The following is a 19,775-nucleotide window of genomic DNA, read 5'->3' as shown; positions in this document are numbered from 1 at the left end:
ACACACGAAGGGGCAAGAGCAGAGCGTACTGCAGACATTACTGATGAGTACAGTGGTCAGATGGCCGACCTCACAGGACCTTAACAGAAACATTAGCTCATCATTACCAGGTTTTGGGGGGCAGACACTGAACAGTTTTGGGACTGTGTCATATTACCATTACATTACAGCATATTAGCATAAAGGAGCTAATCGTGGTCTAGGGATTAACATTATAGACAAGCGTGGTTGATGGTGTCAGGGGGACAGGGGAGGGCCTGGTGTTCCAACTTCCACTGGGCCTTGTTACCCTTGCTGACTCAGCCAAATAGTTAAGGGAGGGGTCAGTCCTCTGCCAAAGAGACAAGGGACAATGGGAAGGTAGGAGAGAATTCTAATCATGCATTTACCAACTGACAAAACAATGGTATCTTGGTCGCTTAAAAAAAATACATACTTTGTGTATATCAGATATGTAAGTGGACACCCCTTCAAATTAGTGGATTTGGCTATTTCGGCCACACCCTTTGCTGACAGGTGTATAAAATCAAGCACACAGCCATGCAATCTCCAAAGACAAGCATTGGCAGTTGTTAGAAGCCACAATCGGCAATACTAAAGCTGACCTAGCACCCACCCGCCGAATGGCAGTAGAATGGCCTTTCTGAAGAGCTCAGTGACATTCAACATGGCACGGTCATAGAATGCCACCTTCACAACAATTTAGTTTGTCAGATTTCTGCCCTGCTAGAGCTGCCCCAGTCAACTGTAAGTGCTGTTATTGTGAAGTGGAAACGTCTAGGAGCAACAACATCTCAGTCGCAAAGTGGTAGACCACACAAGCTCACAGAACAGGACCGCTGAAGTGTGTTGCAACCACACTCACTACCGAGTTCCAAACTACCTCTGGAAGAAACTTCAGCACAAGAACTGTTCGTCAGTAACTTCATGAAATGGGTTTCCATGACCGAGCAGCTGCCTAAGATAACTGTGCGCAATGCCAAGTGTTGGCTGGAGTGGTGTAAAGCTTGCCGCCATTGGACTCTGGAGCAGTGGAAGCACGTTCTCTGGAGTGATCAATCACGCTTCACCACAGGGCAGTGTGATGGACGAATCTGGGTTTGGCGGATGCCAGGAGAACCTGCACCAATGCATAGTGCCAACTGTAAATTTTGATGGAGGAATAATGATCTGTTTTTTAAATTTTCATGGTTTCAGGATAGGCCCCTTAGTTCCAGTGAAGGGAAATCTTAATGCTACAGCATACAATGGAATTCTAGACAATAATGTGTTTCCAACTTTGTGGCAGCAGTTTGGGGAAGGCTCTTTCCTGTTTCAGCATGACGATGCCCCCGTGCAAAGTGAAGTCCAATGGTTTGTCGAGATCAGTGTGGAAGAACTTTGCTGGCCTGCACAGAGCCCTGACCTCAACCCCATTGAACACCTTTGGGATGAATTGGAACTCCAACTGCTTGTGGTTGAATGGAAGCAAGTCCCCACAGCAATATTTCAACAACTAGTGGAAAGTTATATCAGCAAAAGGGGGACAAACTCCGTGTTAATGCCCATGATTTTGGAATGAGATGTTCGAAGAGCAGGTGTCCACATACTTTTGGTAATGTAGTGTACATTAGACATTGTTCTACTGGAGTAGAATAATCACATTCAAATTGATTGCCCAATTGGAGCATTTGCTCCAGTCAGACATTTATTTTACAGCAAGCCCCTGTACCCTGTCCACCATGTACCCCATAGTTACACTTGCTGGATCAAATAATACACCGAATTTGATCACACCAGATGTCTGGATGACTATGCATGGCATAGCTGGCTTCATAAATCATTTTGTCTTGCCTTGCCACTGTGCTGTTGCTTGCTTTTTGAGGGGTCTAGGCTGGGTTACTGTAAAGCACTTTGTGACAACTGTTTATGTAAAAAAGGCATTATAAATACATTTGAAGGGTAGAGTGATAGCTAGGAGGTTTACCTGCTGAGACTCGCTGGACTTAAAGGCATCCTTGAGGATCTCCACAGCACGCGATGGGTCCACGTACTTCCTCTTAGAACCCACCATGAGTGAGAAAAGGTTTCTCAGCTCCTGCATGAAGGGCAGGTTCCTGTGCTCCTAAGGAACGACAACAGGAACAACACACACAGGGACGTTAGTTACCATGACAACTCGCCTTCTAGAGTAAGGGAATAATGGTTTCCAAATCACAGTCATATTCCAGTTTTAATGTTAACCATCTTTCAGACCATAGAGACTGCATTGAGAAGTAATACTATTATAATATGTTCACATTCAGTGCTTTATGATGGTGGTAGTGTGCCTATCAAAATATGAAGAACGGGTATATTCCCAGTTTATGCGAGGGAATGTGTTTTTCTGTTGGATCCTAGCGATGCTTAGCTGACCCAGTAAATCTGTGCTGGTGCGAGATGTGACAACCAGAGGGTTTCCTCCACTGCTCCATATACAGTAGGACACTGACTGGATGGCTGCACCACAACTACTGGCAATGAATCAATGAGTTATAAATTACACACTAAGCCTATGGTAGATGTTAAAAGCAAAGAGCAAAGCCTTGCTTCGAAGTCGAGCCTTGTTGACAGAAAAGAGCAGATTAAAAGAAAACTAGAGCAAGGTTCTCTCAGTGCCCAAGGCTATTGATGACAGGTTAGGGTCCAAGCCCTAAAAGGACTGAGTATGGGAGCCCTTCTGTTGAAAAACAATTTTAAAAAAGGGGCAATATTACCCTTTGCCCCTCGAGACGCAGTAGCAACAACATAGCCAGAAACTCTCCCTCAAAATAGTCCGAATTTCTCAAGTCAAAAAAGGTGCAGGAAAACTAGTCTTCTCTCTTTGAATGAAAACAAACACTTAATGTTCCACCATGGGAAGCGGGTGGGAGGAACGTGCTGTGCAGATAAGATCGCAGTTGTGGAAACCAATGAGGTAGAGACTGCAGCTGCTACAGAGAGAGGGGGGGGGGTGCTAAATAGACAGGGCAGTCAGGGGGAGCGTGACCCACTAGAACCTGAGGGGAAATCAGATCATGCTGCAACCAAATAGAGATATTGCACAGTGAGGGTATTTACAACCCAGAGAGTCGAGCCTCTCTTCAGAGGGCCACTGCCCAGCTCAGAGGCTAACAGGAATGATAGCTGTCCAGCTGAGGGCCATGGATCTCAAAGTCAGGAGAGAGCTAACCAGACCTTTCCCCAGCTATCGCCTATAGGGTTTAACATATGTTCCTAACAGAAGGGGGGTTTTTCAGTGCCACTATCTCTGTAGCGTATTGGTCCGGGGGATGTGACCTAAGTTTCACTGCTGAGAGTTGATATGAGTTGTCTGGGTGAGTGGAGGATGATAGGTGGTTCACCTTCTGGTTGCGAGGCAGGTCCTGGACTCTGGCAGGAGGAGAGTAATACAGCACCAGCCTCTGGAACTCCAGTAGGTTGAACAGAGACTAGAAACAAACAGATAGAAACCAGTCAGTTTTCTTGAATAACATTAATTTCGCTTTGAACCAGCACTAAACATTTGTACACTATCAAAAGAGAGCATGCATGTTGCTATACAGTGAGGTAGTCAACAGCTGTTTTACACTATGGATGTTATCACACTTTTGCTGCTAGCTGGAATGCTGTATGGGTATGATGGATTACAGAAGAATGTTAGCGTTCGAAGTTACGAACCAAACTTCCATATCTTTTGAAAAAAAGATTAAATAATTAGTAAAGGAGAATGATTAGTGGAGTTGTCACTTCATTTTATCACCTGCTTTCATTGAATCTCTAATTGTGGTTAGAGACCAAACCCAGGCAGACAGGGACCATGTGATGGTGTATCCAGTGTTCATTCAGAATATTTCAGCTCACTTTACCCTCTACTAGGGGGTCTATACATTAACAACGTAATCCATACCTTATGACGGGGAGGGCTAGTCTTTCCAAGTCTCTCTAGATATATGTCAAGGCCTATATTGAATACATTACATTGATTTAGGATGTTTAGCAGAGTCAAAATGGAGGGTGTGTGTTTATCCCCACCTGGATGACGGCGCTGAACCAGCAGGTGTTGCCCACGTTCTTGAGCCCGACGGGGCAGTTCTCCATCCTTTTCCTGTCGTGAGGGTTGGGCGAGTCACTCCACACCTCCGTGTGTGTCCGCTTCAGGCTCGCCTTGTTCTCCGCTATGCTGGCCTCCAGAACTCTGCAAAGAGTACAACAAGTTAAAGAAAACACTTTCATCAAAAGGATATTTTATTATTTCAAAGCCCTAACATGAATAAAGCATATTAGCGAAACTGCACAGCGACTTGCTCAGTCTGATCCCCTCAAATGCGCAGATCATTGACATTTTTCCACTCAAACACTCCAACTCCCTGAATGCTCCTCCTCTCCCCTTAGCCCAGCTGATGACATGACGGTGGTGTACCTGCTGATGGCTTGCTCCTCGTCGGTGATGCCAGTCTCCCTGAAGGCCCGGCTGGACTCCTCCAGGCTGAGAGCGATAGCCCTCTGGAGGTCATCCTTATCATCACCAGTCAGGTCAATCACGTCTAAAGCAACACATACGTACAACTCCTTACTTACATACACACATATACATACTTACATTACTTTAGACCTTCTTCATAACATAACTCAAGTTTTTCACACCAATCTTCCACTGACATCAATGCACGATTTACACTTAAAGTTAAGTACTCCAAGTTCAAATCCCACCCTTACTGATTTTATAATCCCAGTCATGCTGCGGTGTTTCACAGACAGGAAAGGGCAGACAGACAATATCCCTTTTTTTTTATCCCAGCTTAAAAGACCACAAAGAGAAGAGAGCTTAACATTTGGTGCAGTAGCCTATAATATTAAACAAACCTATAAAAAGACTAAGGTGAGTCATCATCAGAGTAGTAAATAGAGCAAAAGGTTATCACCTCCTCTCAGACAACTCTATTGACTGGGTTAAATTATAGGTCACGTGTCAAACTCATTCCACAGAGGGCCGAGTGTCTGCTGGTTTTCGCTCCACCCTCATACTCGATTGATGAATTAAGGTCACTAATTAGTAAGGAACTCCCCTCACCTGGTTGTCTAGCTAATAACTGAAAGAAAAAACAAAAACCTGCAGACACTCTGCGCTCCGTGGAAGGAGTTTGACACCCCTGTTATAGGTTGTTTTCCTTATTTGACACATATCCAAAGGAGTGTGTAAGTTCATTAATCAGGACATTCCTGCATGAAAGTCAAATGGGGCGTATCAGGATATGGTGTTCCCGAACAGAGAAGGATATGCCTCTGCAGTAAAGGCAGGACTTCTCGTGCCCATCTCAGAAAATTCCACAGAGATGACATCACTTAATTTCAACAAAGTAACCCCTTGTCTCACATGAGAACCAGGAGGCATCCTACTAAAAGCCATCCCACAGACCTTTATACAATGCTAAATGCTTACTTCGAGCTTCAATACAAAACTAAATGGGAACGATTAGCAAATCTGATCAAATATAAATTAGGGGAGACAGTAATGTTAATCACTCACATAGTGCATTCAGAAAGAATTCAGAACCAGACTTTTTCCACATTGTTATGTTACAGCCTTATTATAAAATGTATTAAATAAAAATGTTTCCTCATCAAACACCACAATACCCCATAAAAACAGTGAACTCAGGTTTTTAGAAATGTTTGCACACACACACAAACATTAATTACCTTACATAAGTATTCAGACCCTTTGCAAGGAGACTCGAAAGTGAGCTCAGGTGCATCCTGTTTCCATTGATCATGCTTGAGTGGTTTCTACAATTCAATGATTGATTTGGAAAGGCACACACCGGTCTACAAGTCCCAGAGACAGTGCATGTCAGAGCCAAAATCAAGCCATGAGGTCGAAGGAATTGTCCGCAGAGCTCCGAGACAGGTATTGTGTCGAGGCACAGATCTGGTGAAGGGTACCAAATAATGTCTGAAGCATTGACGGTCCCCAAGAACACAGTGGCCTCCATGACTCTTAAAATGGAAGAAGTTTGGAACCACCAAGATTCTCCCTAGAACTTGCTGCCCGGCCAAACTGAGCAGTCGGGGGAGAAGGGCCTTGGTCAGGGAGGTGACAAAGAACCTGATGGTCACTCTGGAGTTCGCTAAAAGGCACCTAAAGGACTCAGACCATAAGAAACAAGATTCTCTGGTCTGATGAAACCAATATTGAACTCTTTGGGCTAAATGCCAAGTGTCATGTCTGGAGGAAACCTGGCACCATCCTCACGGTGAAGCATGGTGGTGGCAGCATCATCCTGTGGGGATGTTTTTCAGTGGCAGGGACTGGGAGACTAGTCAGGATGGAGGGAAAGATGAACAGAGAAAAGTACAGAGAGATCCTTGATGAAAACCTGCTCCAGAGCGCTCAGGAACTCAGACTGTTGGAAGGGTCACCTTCCAACTGGACAATGACCCGTAGCACACAGACAAGACAACGCAGGAGTGGCTTCGGGACAATTCTCAATGTCCTTGAGTGGCTCAGCCCGGACTTGAACCCGATCAAACATCTCTGGAGAGACCTGAAAATAGCTGTGCAGCAACGCTCCATCTAACCTGACAGGACTTGAGAGGATCTGCAGAGAAGAATGGGAGAACCCCCCCCAAAAAAAATAAAGGTGTGGCAAGCTTGTAGCGTCATACCCAAGAAGACTCAAGGCTGTAATTGCTGCCAAAGTCGCTTCAACAAAGTACTGAGTAAAGGGTCTGAATACTTACGTAAATGTGTTTTTTTATTTTGTATTAATTTGCAAAAAATTCAAATAAACTGTTTTTGCTTTGTTGTTAACGGGTATCGTATGTAGATTGATAAGGGATTTTTTTTTAAATCCATTTAAGAATAAGGCTGTAACATAACAAAATGTGGAAAAAGTCAAGGGGTCTGAATACTTTCCAAATGCACTGTATATAACGGGTTTGAGGCCTACAGATTTTTTCTTATGCACACACCGGAGATGAGGTAGGTAGTGGTACTCACTGGTATCTCCCTGGCTAGGGACTGCCCCGGGCAGTGCTGGGTGAGGTAAGTACTCACTAGTGTCTGCCTGGCTGCCCACGCTGATGTATCTGTCGTTGCCCACCTGGGTGGTCTGGTAGTAGGTAGCCTCATCCTGCTGGGGCACCTTGGCATTCTTCTCTGTCAGAAAGGCCACCGCCTCCGCCAGGTCTCCATTACTGACCTGCAGGGATAGCAGGGTTAGAGCTCTACTATCAGACTGGTTTAGATGTAGACTGTCAACACTTACTCTGGGAGATCAATAAAGCTGATGAATTGGGTGAAAATAAGCAATTTCCAGAACTCCCACGAGAGATTTCAGAACATAAAATTGGTAACATTTCAAATTGTGTCAAACCATTTTGAAATGCATCCCTGAAAATCAATATCCGCTATATGGTCTGGCTGTATCAGTCAGTCAGACCATATAATGGTATCTATGTGCTCCCCATATTGTACGGTCATCCTTTTAGCTATATGCCTAAGTATGCTGCAGAGCTGTCTGATTAAATCATTTTACAAGTTCTTCAAAGTAGATAAGGCATACTTTCACAAACTGTCTTGATCCCACTCGTTGCGGTCTATGCGGTCTGTATGCATCTAGCCCAATGACTGTACGATCTAGCCTAAGGTAGCAGGCGTAAAAGTGTATCCGTCCGGAGATCTGTATAGAATGTCTCCGCCCTACCAATGGGGGTAGTCGTCCAAAAGGAAGGAGATAAACTTAGGTCCAAATTAAGCAAATATAAACTCATTGGGCTTATTTTGGACAGAGAAACCACTCGCTTTGACTCTTCCCCTCTAATCTGTCACTCTGTCCGAGCCTGAAAAAACTGTCGCAATGGATTAGGGTCACTGTAGTTAATTACCATGTTTCTGTGCTGAACTAGGTTGGATATTTGCTAAATGAAAACTACAACTCCTTTCAGCCTAGCGTCCCATAGTTCTTGACTTCTCTCGTGAATGATTTGATTTATCTCTAAGAAACAGCATGTTCGGCTCACAAAAAATCTAAATGGAATTCGAGTAATTTGTATTATCCAGTTACTAAACAACCAACACATTTCAGTTCAATCGTTCAGCATTACAGACTAAATACAACAGCTTGATCAACACTCAGACATTGTAAATTGAGAAATCTAACAAGATCACGTAAATTGAGAAATCTAACAAGATCTCGCAATTTGACATCACTGCATCCGTACCGCAGGGCCTTGTGTGCGTGTTACCTGCAGGGCCTGCTGGAGCAGCTGGACGTCTGTGGTGCCTGTGACCTCCCTCAGCTGGTTCAGTAGAGTCTGCTGGTGCTGTCAGGAGCGAGAGACGCACACATCATCAGAGAAACAGGCAGTCAGAGATGTTGGGGGGAAGAGGCAGAGATTCATAGAAAGCGAGAAGAGGACATAACAGGACAGGACACACATCACTCTCCATCACTTCACTAACTGCACTACACATCAGCAGGATCACATAATGTCTGACTGAATCATAAGTGAACCAAGCTCGCTAGGCTGCAGAGGGTGTTGCATTGCAAGTAGACTACAATGTTTTACCGAATCCATGCAGGCCTTATCTGGACCCCTGACCATTTCTCTAAACACCAGACAGTTAGGCTTTAGCTAGTGGAGAGGATGAGACTGCACTGTGCACTCATGTCTGCCCTGCTGTAACTGTTGCATGTCAACCCCAGCTGGGATGCAAGGGCTTACCACCACACAATGGCTGTGTCCACTAAACAATGAACCAGTGCATTACACACACTGGCCAAGTGCACTCCAACGCTCCAAACAATGATGGAGAAAACTTACTGTCAGGGCCTGAGGCTCAGGCCACTATTCTAGGTCCTAGGATCGTAGCCATAGAGGGTTGTACAGTAAGTAGGCCCTACACTGTTAAAAGTGGCTGTTGTGCTGCAAAGATGTCCTCATGGACAGCCCATGTTTGAGTAAAAATATATATGGGTGCGTAGTGTGTACTAGTTCTCCACTTGTGTCCACTGTGCAGCAGCTCCTTAGCAACTAGCTCCAGATATTTCACAGGGGGTTAAAAGTGAAAGAGTTTCACTCTGGTCCTGCCTGGGGCACCTGTGTTTCACAGGGCCACGAGAGAGAGGGAAGACACAGTTCACACCTCTGTTAGAGTAATTGAACATAAGCAACACACAAACCAAGTCCTCCATCTCAGTCTCTCTCTCTCTCTCTGGCCCAGCTCCCATGCAGGCTAAGCAGTAAACACTACTAGGCAGTGCTCTTAGGACAGTGAGTCAAACCCAGAGACAGCTACTAGGCCAAGTTCTCTCTGAGCCAAACAAACACACTCCACCCCATACTGGAATTCAAAAGAACCTCACTATTATTGGGTGTCTCTTAATTCTAATCATAAACTAGGTAGTTTGGATACTGAATGCTGATTGGCTAAAACAGCATTTAGCCGTGTGTATGTGACACCATATACCATGAGGTTTGTCTTTTCAGCTTGATATCATTGCGCCTTTTCACCTTGATAAAATGGCTACATCAACAATAGCTTGACATGCCGGTGTAGAAAATGTGAGTTTAATTGAACTTGAGAGAATCTGAAACGAACATTGTGAAACAAACAAAGTGGGCACTTACCTGCATCACTGACTGTTGTGAAGAAAAATGGATACATTGTGAGTTTGGGAATACATCAAAAATGGAGCGGAACCTCATTCTACAGGATTTTTATGGTTCACTGTTAGCTAAATCATTCTAATGTATCCTGGCAATATAACCAGTCGATATGTAGACCTAACTATTAGATAAGGTTATGTTATCTTATGTTTCAGGTACACAAAAGAGCCGATGGGTGTGAACATCCTCGCAACAATGTTGCCAAAGATCTTCAAAACAGCTGGCAGGTCTCAGATTTACCAACCCCTGCCTCCGAACCGCCATGATCCCGAAACTGTCGGATACCGGACTAGAGGCACAAGAAAAATGTCAGTGGACACAGATTCTAAACCTTGCTTCAAAGTTACTGGATGCCAAATCTGGAAGCGGTCGAGCACTACACAGCAGCATCTTCCCCAGCTAAATGAACAGCATCAATTTCCAGCGGAGCCAACAAACAATAACATGGGACAATTTATTTAATTCGTGCACAATAAATGGAAACATTCAGATCAACATTAATAAATAATTGGCGAGTGTTAGTCACTCTAGTAGTGGCGCTAATGCTTGGTATTTGCATACATTTAATGTAAGCTTGCTAGCTAGCATGTGGTTAAGAATTTTGTCCGTACTACTTTTTCAGGCAAAGTGCATTTATGAATTGACTTATTAAAGCAACATTTTCTATTTAGATTTGTAGTTCCTTGCGTTACTGTGTTGCAACCGGTTTATTAAAGCAATAAGGCACCTCGAGGGTTAGTGGTATATGGCCTATATACCACGGCTAAGGGCTGTATCCAGGCACTCCGTCTTGCGTTGTGAATAACAAACCACTGTCTTGTAGAAAGTGCATTTTAGTTTGGTCAAGTTTATGAACACATTATATAGGCTAGCTACAAGCAGGCAGAATGTGACAGTAGGTGAGAGGGGTCAGGCCCTCTTATATTTAATTTAATTTTACCTTTATTTAATTAGGCAAGTCAGTTAAGAAAAAAAATCTTATTATTTTCAATGACGGCCGAGGAACAGTGGGGGTTAACTGCCTTGTTCAGGGGCAGAATGACAGATTTTCACCTTGTCAGCTTGGGGATTTGATCTTGCAACATTTTGGTTACTGGCCCAACGCTCTAACCACTAGGCTACCAGCTTCCAGTTGCCTGGAACACACCTCGACTCATCCTCATGTGGCAAGTCTAGAGCGTCTGTCTGTCTGTCGCACAAAGTCTCTCCTTACCATGAGGTCGGTGATTGACACTAGCACAGTGAGCCTTACAGGAATGAGCATTCCTAAGTGTTACTAGACCAATGAGTTTACAGGAGTAGCCTTTAGTCATGCCACCTCAAAAAGCACAAGAAAGAGGATTGACATCCACCTCGATTGTTCTGAAATAATTTCTGTAGTTAGAAACAGATAAGATCAGCATTACTGAAACATTATTTTGTCAAAATATAATTTTCTCTCTGAAAAATTAAGCTAATTGATTAGGTACTATTGTTACTGAAGATTATATGAATGCAGTCCATTTGTTTGCAATCAATTTGCTTAATTTCTCAGAGATAACATTTTATTTCAACAAAATAATGTTTCAGGAATGCTAATCTTATCCCATATCCAATGTGAGTGAATGTAAGCCTACATGCAACCAGGCATGAAGGCAATATACTGTTTTGAATGCTAACTGTGTGTCACTACCTAGGTGTATTGCAACTTCACAGGGCAGCAATATAAATAGCCGTATATAGTCCAATAACACGATGATGATAAACCTCCTGCTGTTCTAAACTAAGTCAATAGAGAGTAGAATCTAAACATGTTGCCAAATCATGTCACCATCAACACTGATCAAAGGATGTGGTGCTGGATGGTAATCTGAGGGATGGTAACACCCTCAGACAAATCCCATGACAGTGTAATACTGCTGGTAGGTAGCTAGCTACCTTACCTAAAAAGAGTTGAGTTACGTAACCAGCTGCTATGGTGTGAGGGCTATGCTGTCAGCAGCCAGCTCACTAGTACTAGGCTAGATCATTTGCTTCATATAATTAATATTGGTTACCAACCTATTGCTTATTCTGCCCTCTAATAATGAACTAAAATTAAGAAGTAATGTTGTTGCACCTCCTCTTCCAAATCCAATTAACAAATAAGAGATAAGGTGTAATGTGACCAATGTTTTTCCATCTTACAATCAAAACACAATCAATTATGCATAGTTGTACTAGATACGTATTTATCAAATATGTTCTTTAACGTAACCTGTCAAACTAACCAACCCACACCCAGCAAGCTTGCAGTAATGCAGTTGCATTCACTCATCGTGGTCACTCCTGGCTGCCTGGCAGTCACTGCACGTAAACAAACATATCTCAACAGTAATTTCAGTAACGTTAGCAAACCAGACCAAGCACACAGCCTGGGTCAAGTGTCTTGCTTGCATGTTGAAAGCAATAGTGACTTGCTATTATAACACCTCAACAGTCAATAACTGTAAATTACTTCTAACGCTTCTGACTCCTGCTGACTAGCTAGCTAACAATAGAGCTACATTTGACGGTAGCTGCTAGCATCTGACGACAGATGATCACAGGGCAAAGACTGTCTGAACTTGAGGTAGCTAACATTTGGCCACCCAGTAACGAGCAGCTTGTAATGCTGATTTGACGACATTAGCTAGTTACCCAGCTAGCTAGCCGTTGCCCTCATAGGCGTGTCACTGTTGGTAAACTTATGTTAGCGGGGCTAGCTGTAACGTTAGCAAGATAACGCGCTAGCTAACTTGCTGACAATGTAGATAGGTCTAGATACCTAATTAGCGACTATAGTTGGATACCGATCTGCCTTCGTGATTTCTTTGACAAGGCAATGGGATTATTTAACGATGCATGTTGTTTGTAAATACTTTCAGGGACTGTACAATCGATTGAGAAAATATCCAAGGATCTGACGCCACACTTGGGAACAAACATCAAGCTAACTTTCTCTGGCAGTTTTGCTAGCTAGCAACCAGGCGGAGAAGGAAAACATTGCCACTACGATGCACCTACCTTCTGAGAATGCTGTTGGAGGACATTCTGCTCCACGGTCATGGCCGGTTGAGAATTAAACGGAAATAGTTTCAACAAAGGTAAAAAAAATATTTTAAAAATACCTAGTTATATCCAAGTTAAATAAAATAACACTTAATATGTCCCCCAGTTAACCAACACGATAGCGGGCGCCATGGGAAATGCAGGCATGGAGGAAAAATAAATGCAGCTGGCAAGCGATCGCTTTTCTGTTCTCGATTAGTATTGCCTTGTTGGACTGCATTTACGTCACTGATCTAGTTTTAGAATTACGTAATGAACAACTTTCAGTTCTGTATTCTTGCATACTTTCCCTTTTCATTTCTTCCTATACGAAACCAATAATTTAAAACCAACGGTTTGGATTTAGTTTAATAACATGTCAGCTTCACTATTAAAGGTTTGAACATATGTGTGTATTGTGTGATTACCAATGACTATGAATAAGGGTAATAATGTGGGTTATATAATATAATAACTATTTTTCCCAAAGAGAGAAAGACAGCCTTGATACAATGTGTGTATTTTCTAGATTACACTTTAATGCCTTAAATGTGTGGCGTAAGGTTAGGGACCAACTCAGTCCATTTCTAATAGCAATGTATTAACAATTAAACAGAGCCCACATTAAATATATTTGCAAATCACACAAAAATGTAGTTGACAAAATCATGTAAAATGTTTATTATATTCATTTTCATGGAGAAAATAGTATCTCCCTTCAGTTGGTAGTGTCATACTTTTCCACTGGTTCTTCAGTGTTCCCAATCTTGGTGGAGGGCTTTGAATGAAGTTTGAGGTTATCAGCAAGTAGGAATGGGTTATTAAGGTGGCAGCTCTGAAAAGCACATCACAAAGGAGAGGAGAGAGAGGAGAGAGAAAGAGAATTAGCCACTGGTGCTTGCAGACTACTGCATATAGCTATCTATTCGAACAGTAGGGCTTTTGAGACACTGAGTGGGCTGAGCTGTGTGGTAAGCCTCCTCCTCCTGCTCAGAGTGATGCTGTGACCTGAGTGGGATGAAGGTGCTGAAAGTGCTGTACTTCTACATAACAGAGAACATGTAGCCCTGCCAGATACATGACCATAGGATCAACTTATGAGGATTTATTAATTACAATGATAAGAATTGCTGACTAGAATTTCTTTCTTTCTCTTCATGTAATGTAGCACATATAAAAATATACAAATGCATGATGGTTTCTGGATAGCCCAGAGGAAATATACTAGAGGGTTTACCTGAGGGGCACATTTAGGGCTTGGTGCAGGTTTGTCTGAGCTTTGGATTGAGAAGTCAGAGGAGAATCGGGAATGCTGAAGCACGGCTGCCATTTCTGCATCCACGGTTACCTCTATGTCTGTCTGTAGGGATCAAGCAGAAACACAAAACACAGCTCTTCAGAGGCAAAACGCAGGTCCAGAAAGGGAGAAGAGGAATACTTGCCAGCTTTTTAATAGGGGAATAGGTTTGGTGACAAATTACTTGGACACACCTCAAAACAATGATACATGTCAAACTTGAGTAGGTCGGGATGGTCAGGGACCGTTCCTTTGTAAGCCACAACTGCGTCGCTCTGCTTTCTATTTTTGGGCAACTTGAAGAGGCGGTAAGTTGCAGAGGTGTGTGTGATGCCACCTGTGGGGAACAAGAAAACAAAGAAACAGATGTTTTGATCTGATAGTTGGTAATGGAAGTGGTTGAAATTAAACAATATATTCATTTGTTCTCATCCAATCATGTTTCAGAATAATGCTCAAGAGAAATGGTAACAGAGAACGGAACTGTTGAACCTTGCTAGACATTGAAGTCGACCTTCATCTCATTGTCCTATTCATGAGATCATTGAGAGGCAGACATTAATGTGCCAACTTACTTGCTTTCTTCTGTAACTCACTATTGTGGACCATGATGTGGCTTGCAGTGAGAAGGTATGGAGTACTAAAGCCCACCTCGTGCACTAGAGATATCAGGTCTCGCCAGTAGAGGGCACCACTCAAGCCTTCACCTGTCACAACACAGAAAACATGACATTAGATTAACAATTCCCAACCAACTCAAACCCCCCTCCACTGCTATGTTGTTGATATTTTAATGTATCTAGAACAGTGTGTTATTGGGTCTCGCATTGGCTCAACATCATTATTCCTGTCAGATAGCATACATTCAACTTTTAACTCTGTCAGCTGTCACAAAGCAAGCATTCTTACCCCACAGAACTGGGTCTTGTTTCAAATGTTCCGGAACAGCCTTGCTGGAATATATGTCACTCAAGTAAAGTTCCCCACCCTCCTGTAAATACATAGGATTTGACATGAATTAAACATTTTACAATCTACAAAACCTATCAGAGTTCTGACAAGAAGGCTCAAGAGACAATCTAAATACTATATTATTGTATGAAGATCATGTGATTTACTATGAGGGAATAGTTTTATTATTTTATTTTGGCCATTTATTTTGGTGCTAATCTCTACAAAAATAAATGTTTTACAATGTTGTAGGTGAAGGTAAATCAAACCACATCCTCATAAGTAAAAGTTCATTGTTTCTCCAGCAGATGGCAATAGAGTATCAGCAGATGGCAATAGAGTATCTGGTTTCACACTGCGTGTTGCATAACGATAGGTTCACATACCGACAAAGATAAATGAGGAAAAGCAAATGATTCATGAAAATGATGCCACTTTGTAAATCAAGTAGCTTTTAAAATCACATAGTCTTGTTTCCAATTTTCAGCATTGCTACTTAATCAATATTTTATATATTTATGTGAGGCATGCAGCATGCTGCTGAGGTATTGGCTGACCACCAGAGAGTGTGAAGGTTACCTTGAGCACTCTGAAAGCCTCCCTGAGAACCGGCTTCTTGTCAGGACACAGACACATGGCACAGTTTGACCTACAGACAGACAGACAGGCAGGAAGACGGCAGAGACATCAGTTAGTCAGGGTATTTGGGAACCGATCAGGTCACCAATCAGGGAACAAATTGATAAATCAATCTGTGAACCAGTCAGTGAATAAATGGTAAATAGATAAAGCATTTTCCCTTAACAGACTATTAGCTCAAAGGAGATGGAGAGGAGGGATTGTCATTGGACATGTATTGTGTGGGATTTTCTTCAGTAAGACACTCACTCGAAAAGATCCCCAGCAGAAAGCAAGCCTAAGGGTGTTGAAGGAAGGAACAGCTTTACTCACACCAGAACATCCAGCGAACCACTCTGTATTCCCGTCTCATTCAGTTTCTCTATGTAACCCTGCACAAATATGGTGTTGGGCTTCTCGTAGCCATACTTCTGCTGGTGGTACTGGACATATTTGCGTGATGCCAGGATCTGGGTTTAGGATACATAGTATGAAAATCACTTGTGATCCACAGTTTTATTTGTGATAAGATATTAGATAGGGAATTCCCACAAAATATATTGTGCGGCACGGTAAGCCTACCAGTTCTGCTGTCATGTCAATGCCGATGACATGACCGCTCTGGCCCACTAATTTACTGAGAATGAAGCAGTCTCTGCCAGAGCCACTGCCCAGATCCAGCACCTTACAGCCCTGTAGCTTCTCAGGAACAACCAGCCCACAACCAGAGTATCTGCAGAACAGCACAGTAGCACCTATGATAGTAGATACTAATGCACTGAAGGTGCATTCTTACTGAGAGTGACCAATGCTGGTGCAAAGCAAATATAGTATTGATGCTTTTCACATAGACAAACAGTGAATTAGATGTTATTGATTTAGCCTGTTATCAGTTACAACATGTTTATTATTAGGAACACAACAATATAACAATATGGGGTTATAAACCAGAGAGACTTAGCATACTTTTTGCAGACCGAGGGGTGGACTAGTCGAAGTGCATCAAAAGTGCTCTGGGGTATTGGGGTGGATGGTGACATGCATGATGCACTGGTCTTTAGATTACCATGTATCTCCAGGCGAGAGCCATAGTATCTCTACAGTGAGGAGGATTATAGTAGTTCAAATAAATATGATTCAGACATTTAACATCAGATACAGTGACAAAAATCTGTTAAATAACAGTACAGTATGCTAGTGAGGGAAAATATATACCTGAACAAGTTCATGGTATTCCAAGGTTTCCATGTTTTAGGCTGATTGTAGCTGGTTTCACTTCAATTGTTGCCTAGAAAACAAACACTTTTTTGTTCAAAACACAAAACTGATAGGCTGCACACACTGAAACATTCACATACCAGAAGACAGTTGGGCGGATTTGCTATTACTGTGTAACAGAGATACTACTAGTGTAAGGTGTAAGCACACCTTGAATTTATTGTAATCCCTGCTGATTTTAATTGACATAATTATTTTTTCATACAATGTTTTAGCTGGTAGTAGGACTGACCGAAATGACAGAGCTTACCTGGCTAGAAAGATCGCTTCACAGTTGATGTTCCCTTTCCCCTCTCTGCATTTATTGAGATCTAAGAGCAAGGTGAGTATTGATTTTATGACAACTGATTGGTCTAGTTAAAGCCAGCTGAGTTTGGAAAAAGGGCATCCAGCAGAGGCCTATGTCCTGTAAAATCCATCCAAACTTGATAGTACCAGATTTTGACGATTTGTTGAGGCCAAGTTCACTTACCCCCACTTCATGCAACAAACTACAATTGTTTTTCAGTTGTATTCATGTTTTTCATGAATGTATTCCTTAATGTGTTCTTTATGATTTTACCTGTCAATTGTCCAGGCACTTTCTTTGTACTGTACTGAACATTGTTTTTTGAGTCACGTATAGCAAATGTTTTCCTCTATCCCCTCATGTCCCACACAGAGTTTGTCATCTCTGACTGCACATCTTTCACAGTTCAACGCATAATAACATAAATATGCAAGCTATGTGAGTTGGAGATGTCTCAAAATCCCCTCTGAATGCAGATGCAGTAAGTAATGTTGAGCCTCTGTCCCTCCCCTCAACCCATGGAACTGCAGGTCAGAAACCAGTCAACAACAGAGTAAAATGTTGCATGTTTCCCCTAAATGGCCCTTGAACTCTACTGGCACAAAGTTTACATCTCAATCTGGTCTCAGCAAGACCAGCTGACACTGAACTGTTCTTTCTCATTCGACTGGGGTTTTTGAGAAATGTTTACTTGGAAAGTTCATGGCCACAGTGTCATCATGTGTGGTGGAACTGCACAGACAATCACAATTAAACTGTTTCTTTAAAAAAATGTTATTTGAGAATTGAAAATGGGGTTAAATTGGTCAAATCAATTTGAATCATTGTTTTTTTAAATTTTAATTGTTTGATTTGGCTAATGGGGACATAGTCACAATCGAGAACTGTGCAGTTTCAGTTCTAGCTCTAATGTTGAACTTTACTGCTCAGTGTGAAATTTGGCCTAGGTAATTGCGAATAACCCCAAAAATATTTAGGCATTTTGTAGGAATACTGTATACTCACCTCGAAGGGCATAAATATTAGTAAAAGGTTTTGTTTAAGGATAGTGGGGGAAAGGATTATATGTGAGTACTTTCCTGGGAGGAAGACATTAACAGACAGGAGATTGACACCACTAGCTCTCCCCAGCCAGTTTGTAAAACATTTACCCTTGTGCTTGTCTGACATTGCAGACGTCAGCCATGCTCTTTCATTGTCAGCCAAGATCCCTCAAATGGACAGGCAGGCAGGCTGCTGCACTGAAGCTCTGACTGCAGAGAGACGCTCTTAGGGATCATTAATATTTCACTCACTCTGTTTACATGTATTCACTTGACCATCAATATGCAGGCTATACAAAATGTGTTATTTTTTTTACCTTGTCAATAATTTAGGGCACACATTTAAACCAAACATATATTTCTTTGTGATTACTGATCAATTAAATTTGTGTACTTATGTATTGTATATCGTTTTTTTTTGTGGTTTGGTATTCATATAAGACCTTGGGCATCCAACCTCACCTGCAAACTGTTTTATTTATTTATTTTTTATCTGTATTTTTGTCTTTCACTTTTTTTACTGCAAAAAAAAAGAAGAAAAATAAATGAATAAATGTGAACCCTGTGCGTCTTTGAGACAGGTTTCCTTGACACAGTAAACAGTGTCTTAGTAAACAGAGCAGTTATCCATTAGCTCTAATAGACCATCATATTTTCAGTCCATTCTATATTAACCTATTGAATTGTAACTATCACTAGAACCACGGAAATCGTCGTAAAGCGCAATTCCACACATCAAGATAATTACACATTTATGACATGTAATAATTACCAAAACATTTATGTTCACCCACAGAGAGGTCTGGGGAGCAGAGAAAGTCAAAGGTCAAAAGGCTATCAGGTGTGATTAAAAGAAAGAACTGAAATCAGGCTGCCAGTTGTTATATTTACGGAGGCCCTTTGAAGAATGGAATTGTGAAGCGGAGGGGGGCCCGGCTCACAGCTGCGGGGCAACACTTGATCCTGGGCTGCCAAGAGACAGAGGGCGGTCAGGCTGAGATGAGGTTCAGAGGTTATGACCTTTGGGGGTTAAGGCTCCAGACTTCACAAGAGGTACATCTTCAAAAGCTAAGGCCCCATTGGGGAAACAGGTTAGGGCAGGAAAATTAACAAATGTGACCTCTTTCTCTAAGAACAGGATTTTCCTCCCCCGGTTAGTTGATTCTATTTTGTATTTGATTTTATGTTGGTTCTCTTCAAGTTTTACTTTTACTTTCAAATTTCATCCATTCATTGAAGTATTAAAACCATCTAATTTCAAAGAGCTTATCTATTGTATCAAATAAAAAATGCTTTAAGGCTTCTTAGTATGTTTACTCTTTTTTTTTACTCTTTTACTTCTAATTGTGAAGTTCTCATCAGGACAAGGAGCTCCTGACACACCTCTTTCAAAGGAGGTCACATTACCCATAAAATGTTAATTGCACTCCTCCATAGGGAGGTGTTGTGTGTGTTTACAGTACATAACACGGCAGGTCAAACCATGTGCTCAAAGATCAAATACTAGTATAAGCAGGGATGACTGAACATCTGTGGGGGGATGCATTAGAACAATCACCATGACAACTAAAGACAAGTG

At 42.1% G+C, this 19,775-nt stretch overlaps 2 protein-coding genes across 11 annotated transcripts in view; both read right to left on the bottom strand.

Moving 5' to 3' along the window:
• The window catches only part of LOC110537448 (ubiquitin carboxyl-terminal hydrolase 25), a 48,552-nt gene extending 35,627 nt beyond the window's left edge, over nucleotides 1-12,925 (bottom strand). For 3 of the 9 annotated variants that reach the window (XM_021623499.2, XM_021623501.2, XM_021623500.2), the window contains exons 1-7: nucleotides 12,697-12,925; nucleotides 8,248-8,325; nucleotides 7,001-7,202; nucleotides 4,421-4,544; nucleotides 4,033-4,195; nucleotides 3,363-3,449; nucleotides 1,967-2,104 (exon numbers count right to left, since the gene is read on the bottom strand). In XM_021623499.2, coding sequence (XP_021479174.2) covers nucleotides 1,967-2,104; nucleotides 3,363-3,449; nucleotides 4,033-4,195; nucleotides 4,421-4,544; nucleotides 7,001-7,202; nucleotides 8,248-8,325; nucleotides 12,697-12,738 — 834 coding nt within the window. In that variant the 5' untranslated portion in view covers nucleotides 12,739-12,925. The remainder of the gene's footprint in view (nucleotides 1-1,966; nucleotides 2,105-3,362; nucleotides 3,450-4,032; nucleotides 4,196-4,420; nucleotides 4,545-7,000; nucleotides 7,203-8,247; nucleotides 8,326-12,696) is intronic. The other 6 variants (XM_036937398.1, XM_021623503.2, XM_021623502.2 and 3 more) reach the window with 5 other exon arrangements.
• Nucleotides 12,926-13,386: 461 nt separating this feature from the next.
• LOC110537446 (arsenite methyltransferase) lies at nucleotides 13,387-18,034 on the bottom strand. 2 transcript variants are annotated; one of them, XM_021623498.2, is made up of 11 exons: nucleotides 17,115-18,034; nucleotides 16,802-16,874; nucleotides 16,553-16,683; nucleotides 16,169-16,319; nucleotides 15,920-16,056; nucleotides 15,548-15,617; nucleotides 14,927-15,008; nucleotides 14,593-14,724; nucleotides 14,212-14,354; nucleotides 13,958-14,080; nucleotides 13,387-13,555 (listed from the first exon to the last, which is right to left on the bottom strand). In XM_021623498.2, exons 2-11 carry the CDS (start codon nucleotides 16,832-16,834, stop codon nucleotides 13,439-13,441), a joined length of 1,119 nt encoding a protein of 372 aa, XP_021479173.1. In that variant the 5' UTR covers nucleotides 16,835-16,874; nucleotides 17,115-18,034; the 3' UTR covers nucleotides 13,387-13,438. The 2 variants fall into 2 exon arrangements, with proteins under 2 accessions (XP_021479173.1, XP_036793292.1); XM_036937397.1 differs by lacking the exon at nucleotides 13,387-13,555 and having other exon boundaries at nucleotides 13,703-14,080.
• Nucleotides 18,035-19,775: the final 1,741 nt, after the last annotated feature.

The sequence above is a fragment of the Oncorhynchus mykiss genome, chromosome 12, assembly GCF_013265735.2.
Source record: "Oncorhynchus mykiss isolate Arlee chromosome 12, USDA_OmykA_1.1, whole genome shotgun sequence".
In the NCBI taxonomy this organism is placed as follows: domain Eukaryota; kingdom Metazoa; phylum Chordata; class Actinopteri; order Salmoniformes; family Salmonidae; genus Oncorhynchus; species Oncorhynchus mykiss.
The sequence above is the reverse complement of the archived record's forward strand: the minus strand, read 5'-3'. Positions and strand labels throughout refer to the sequence as shown.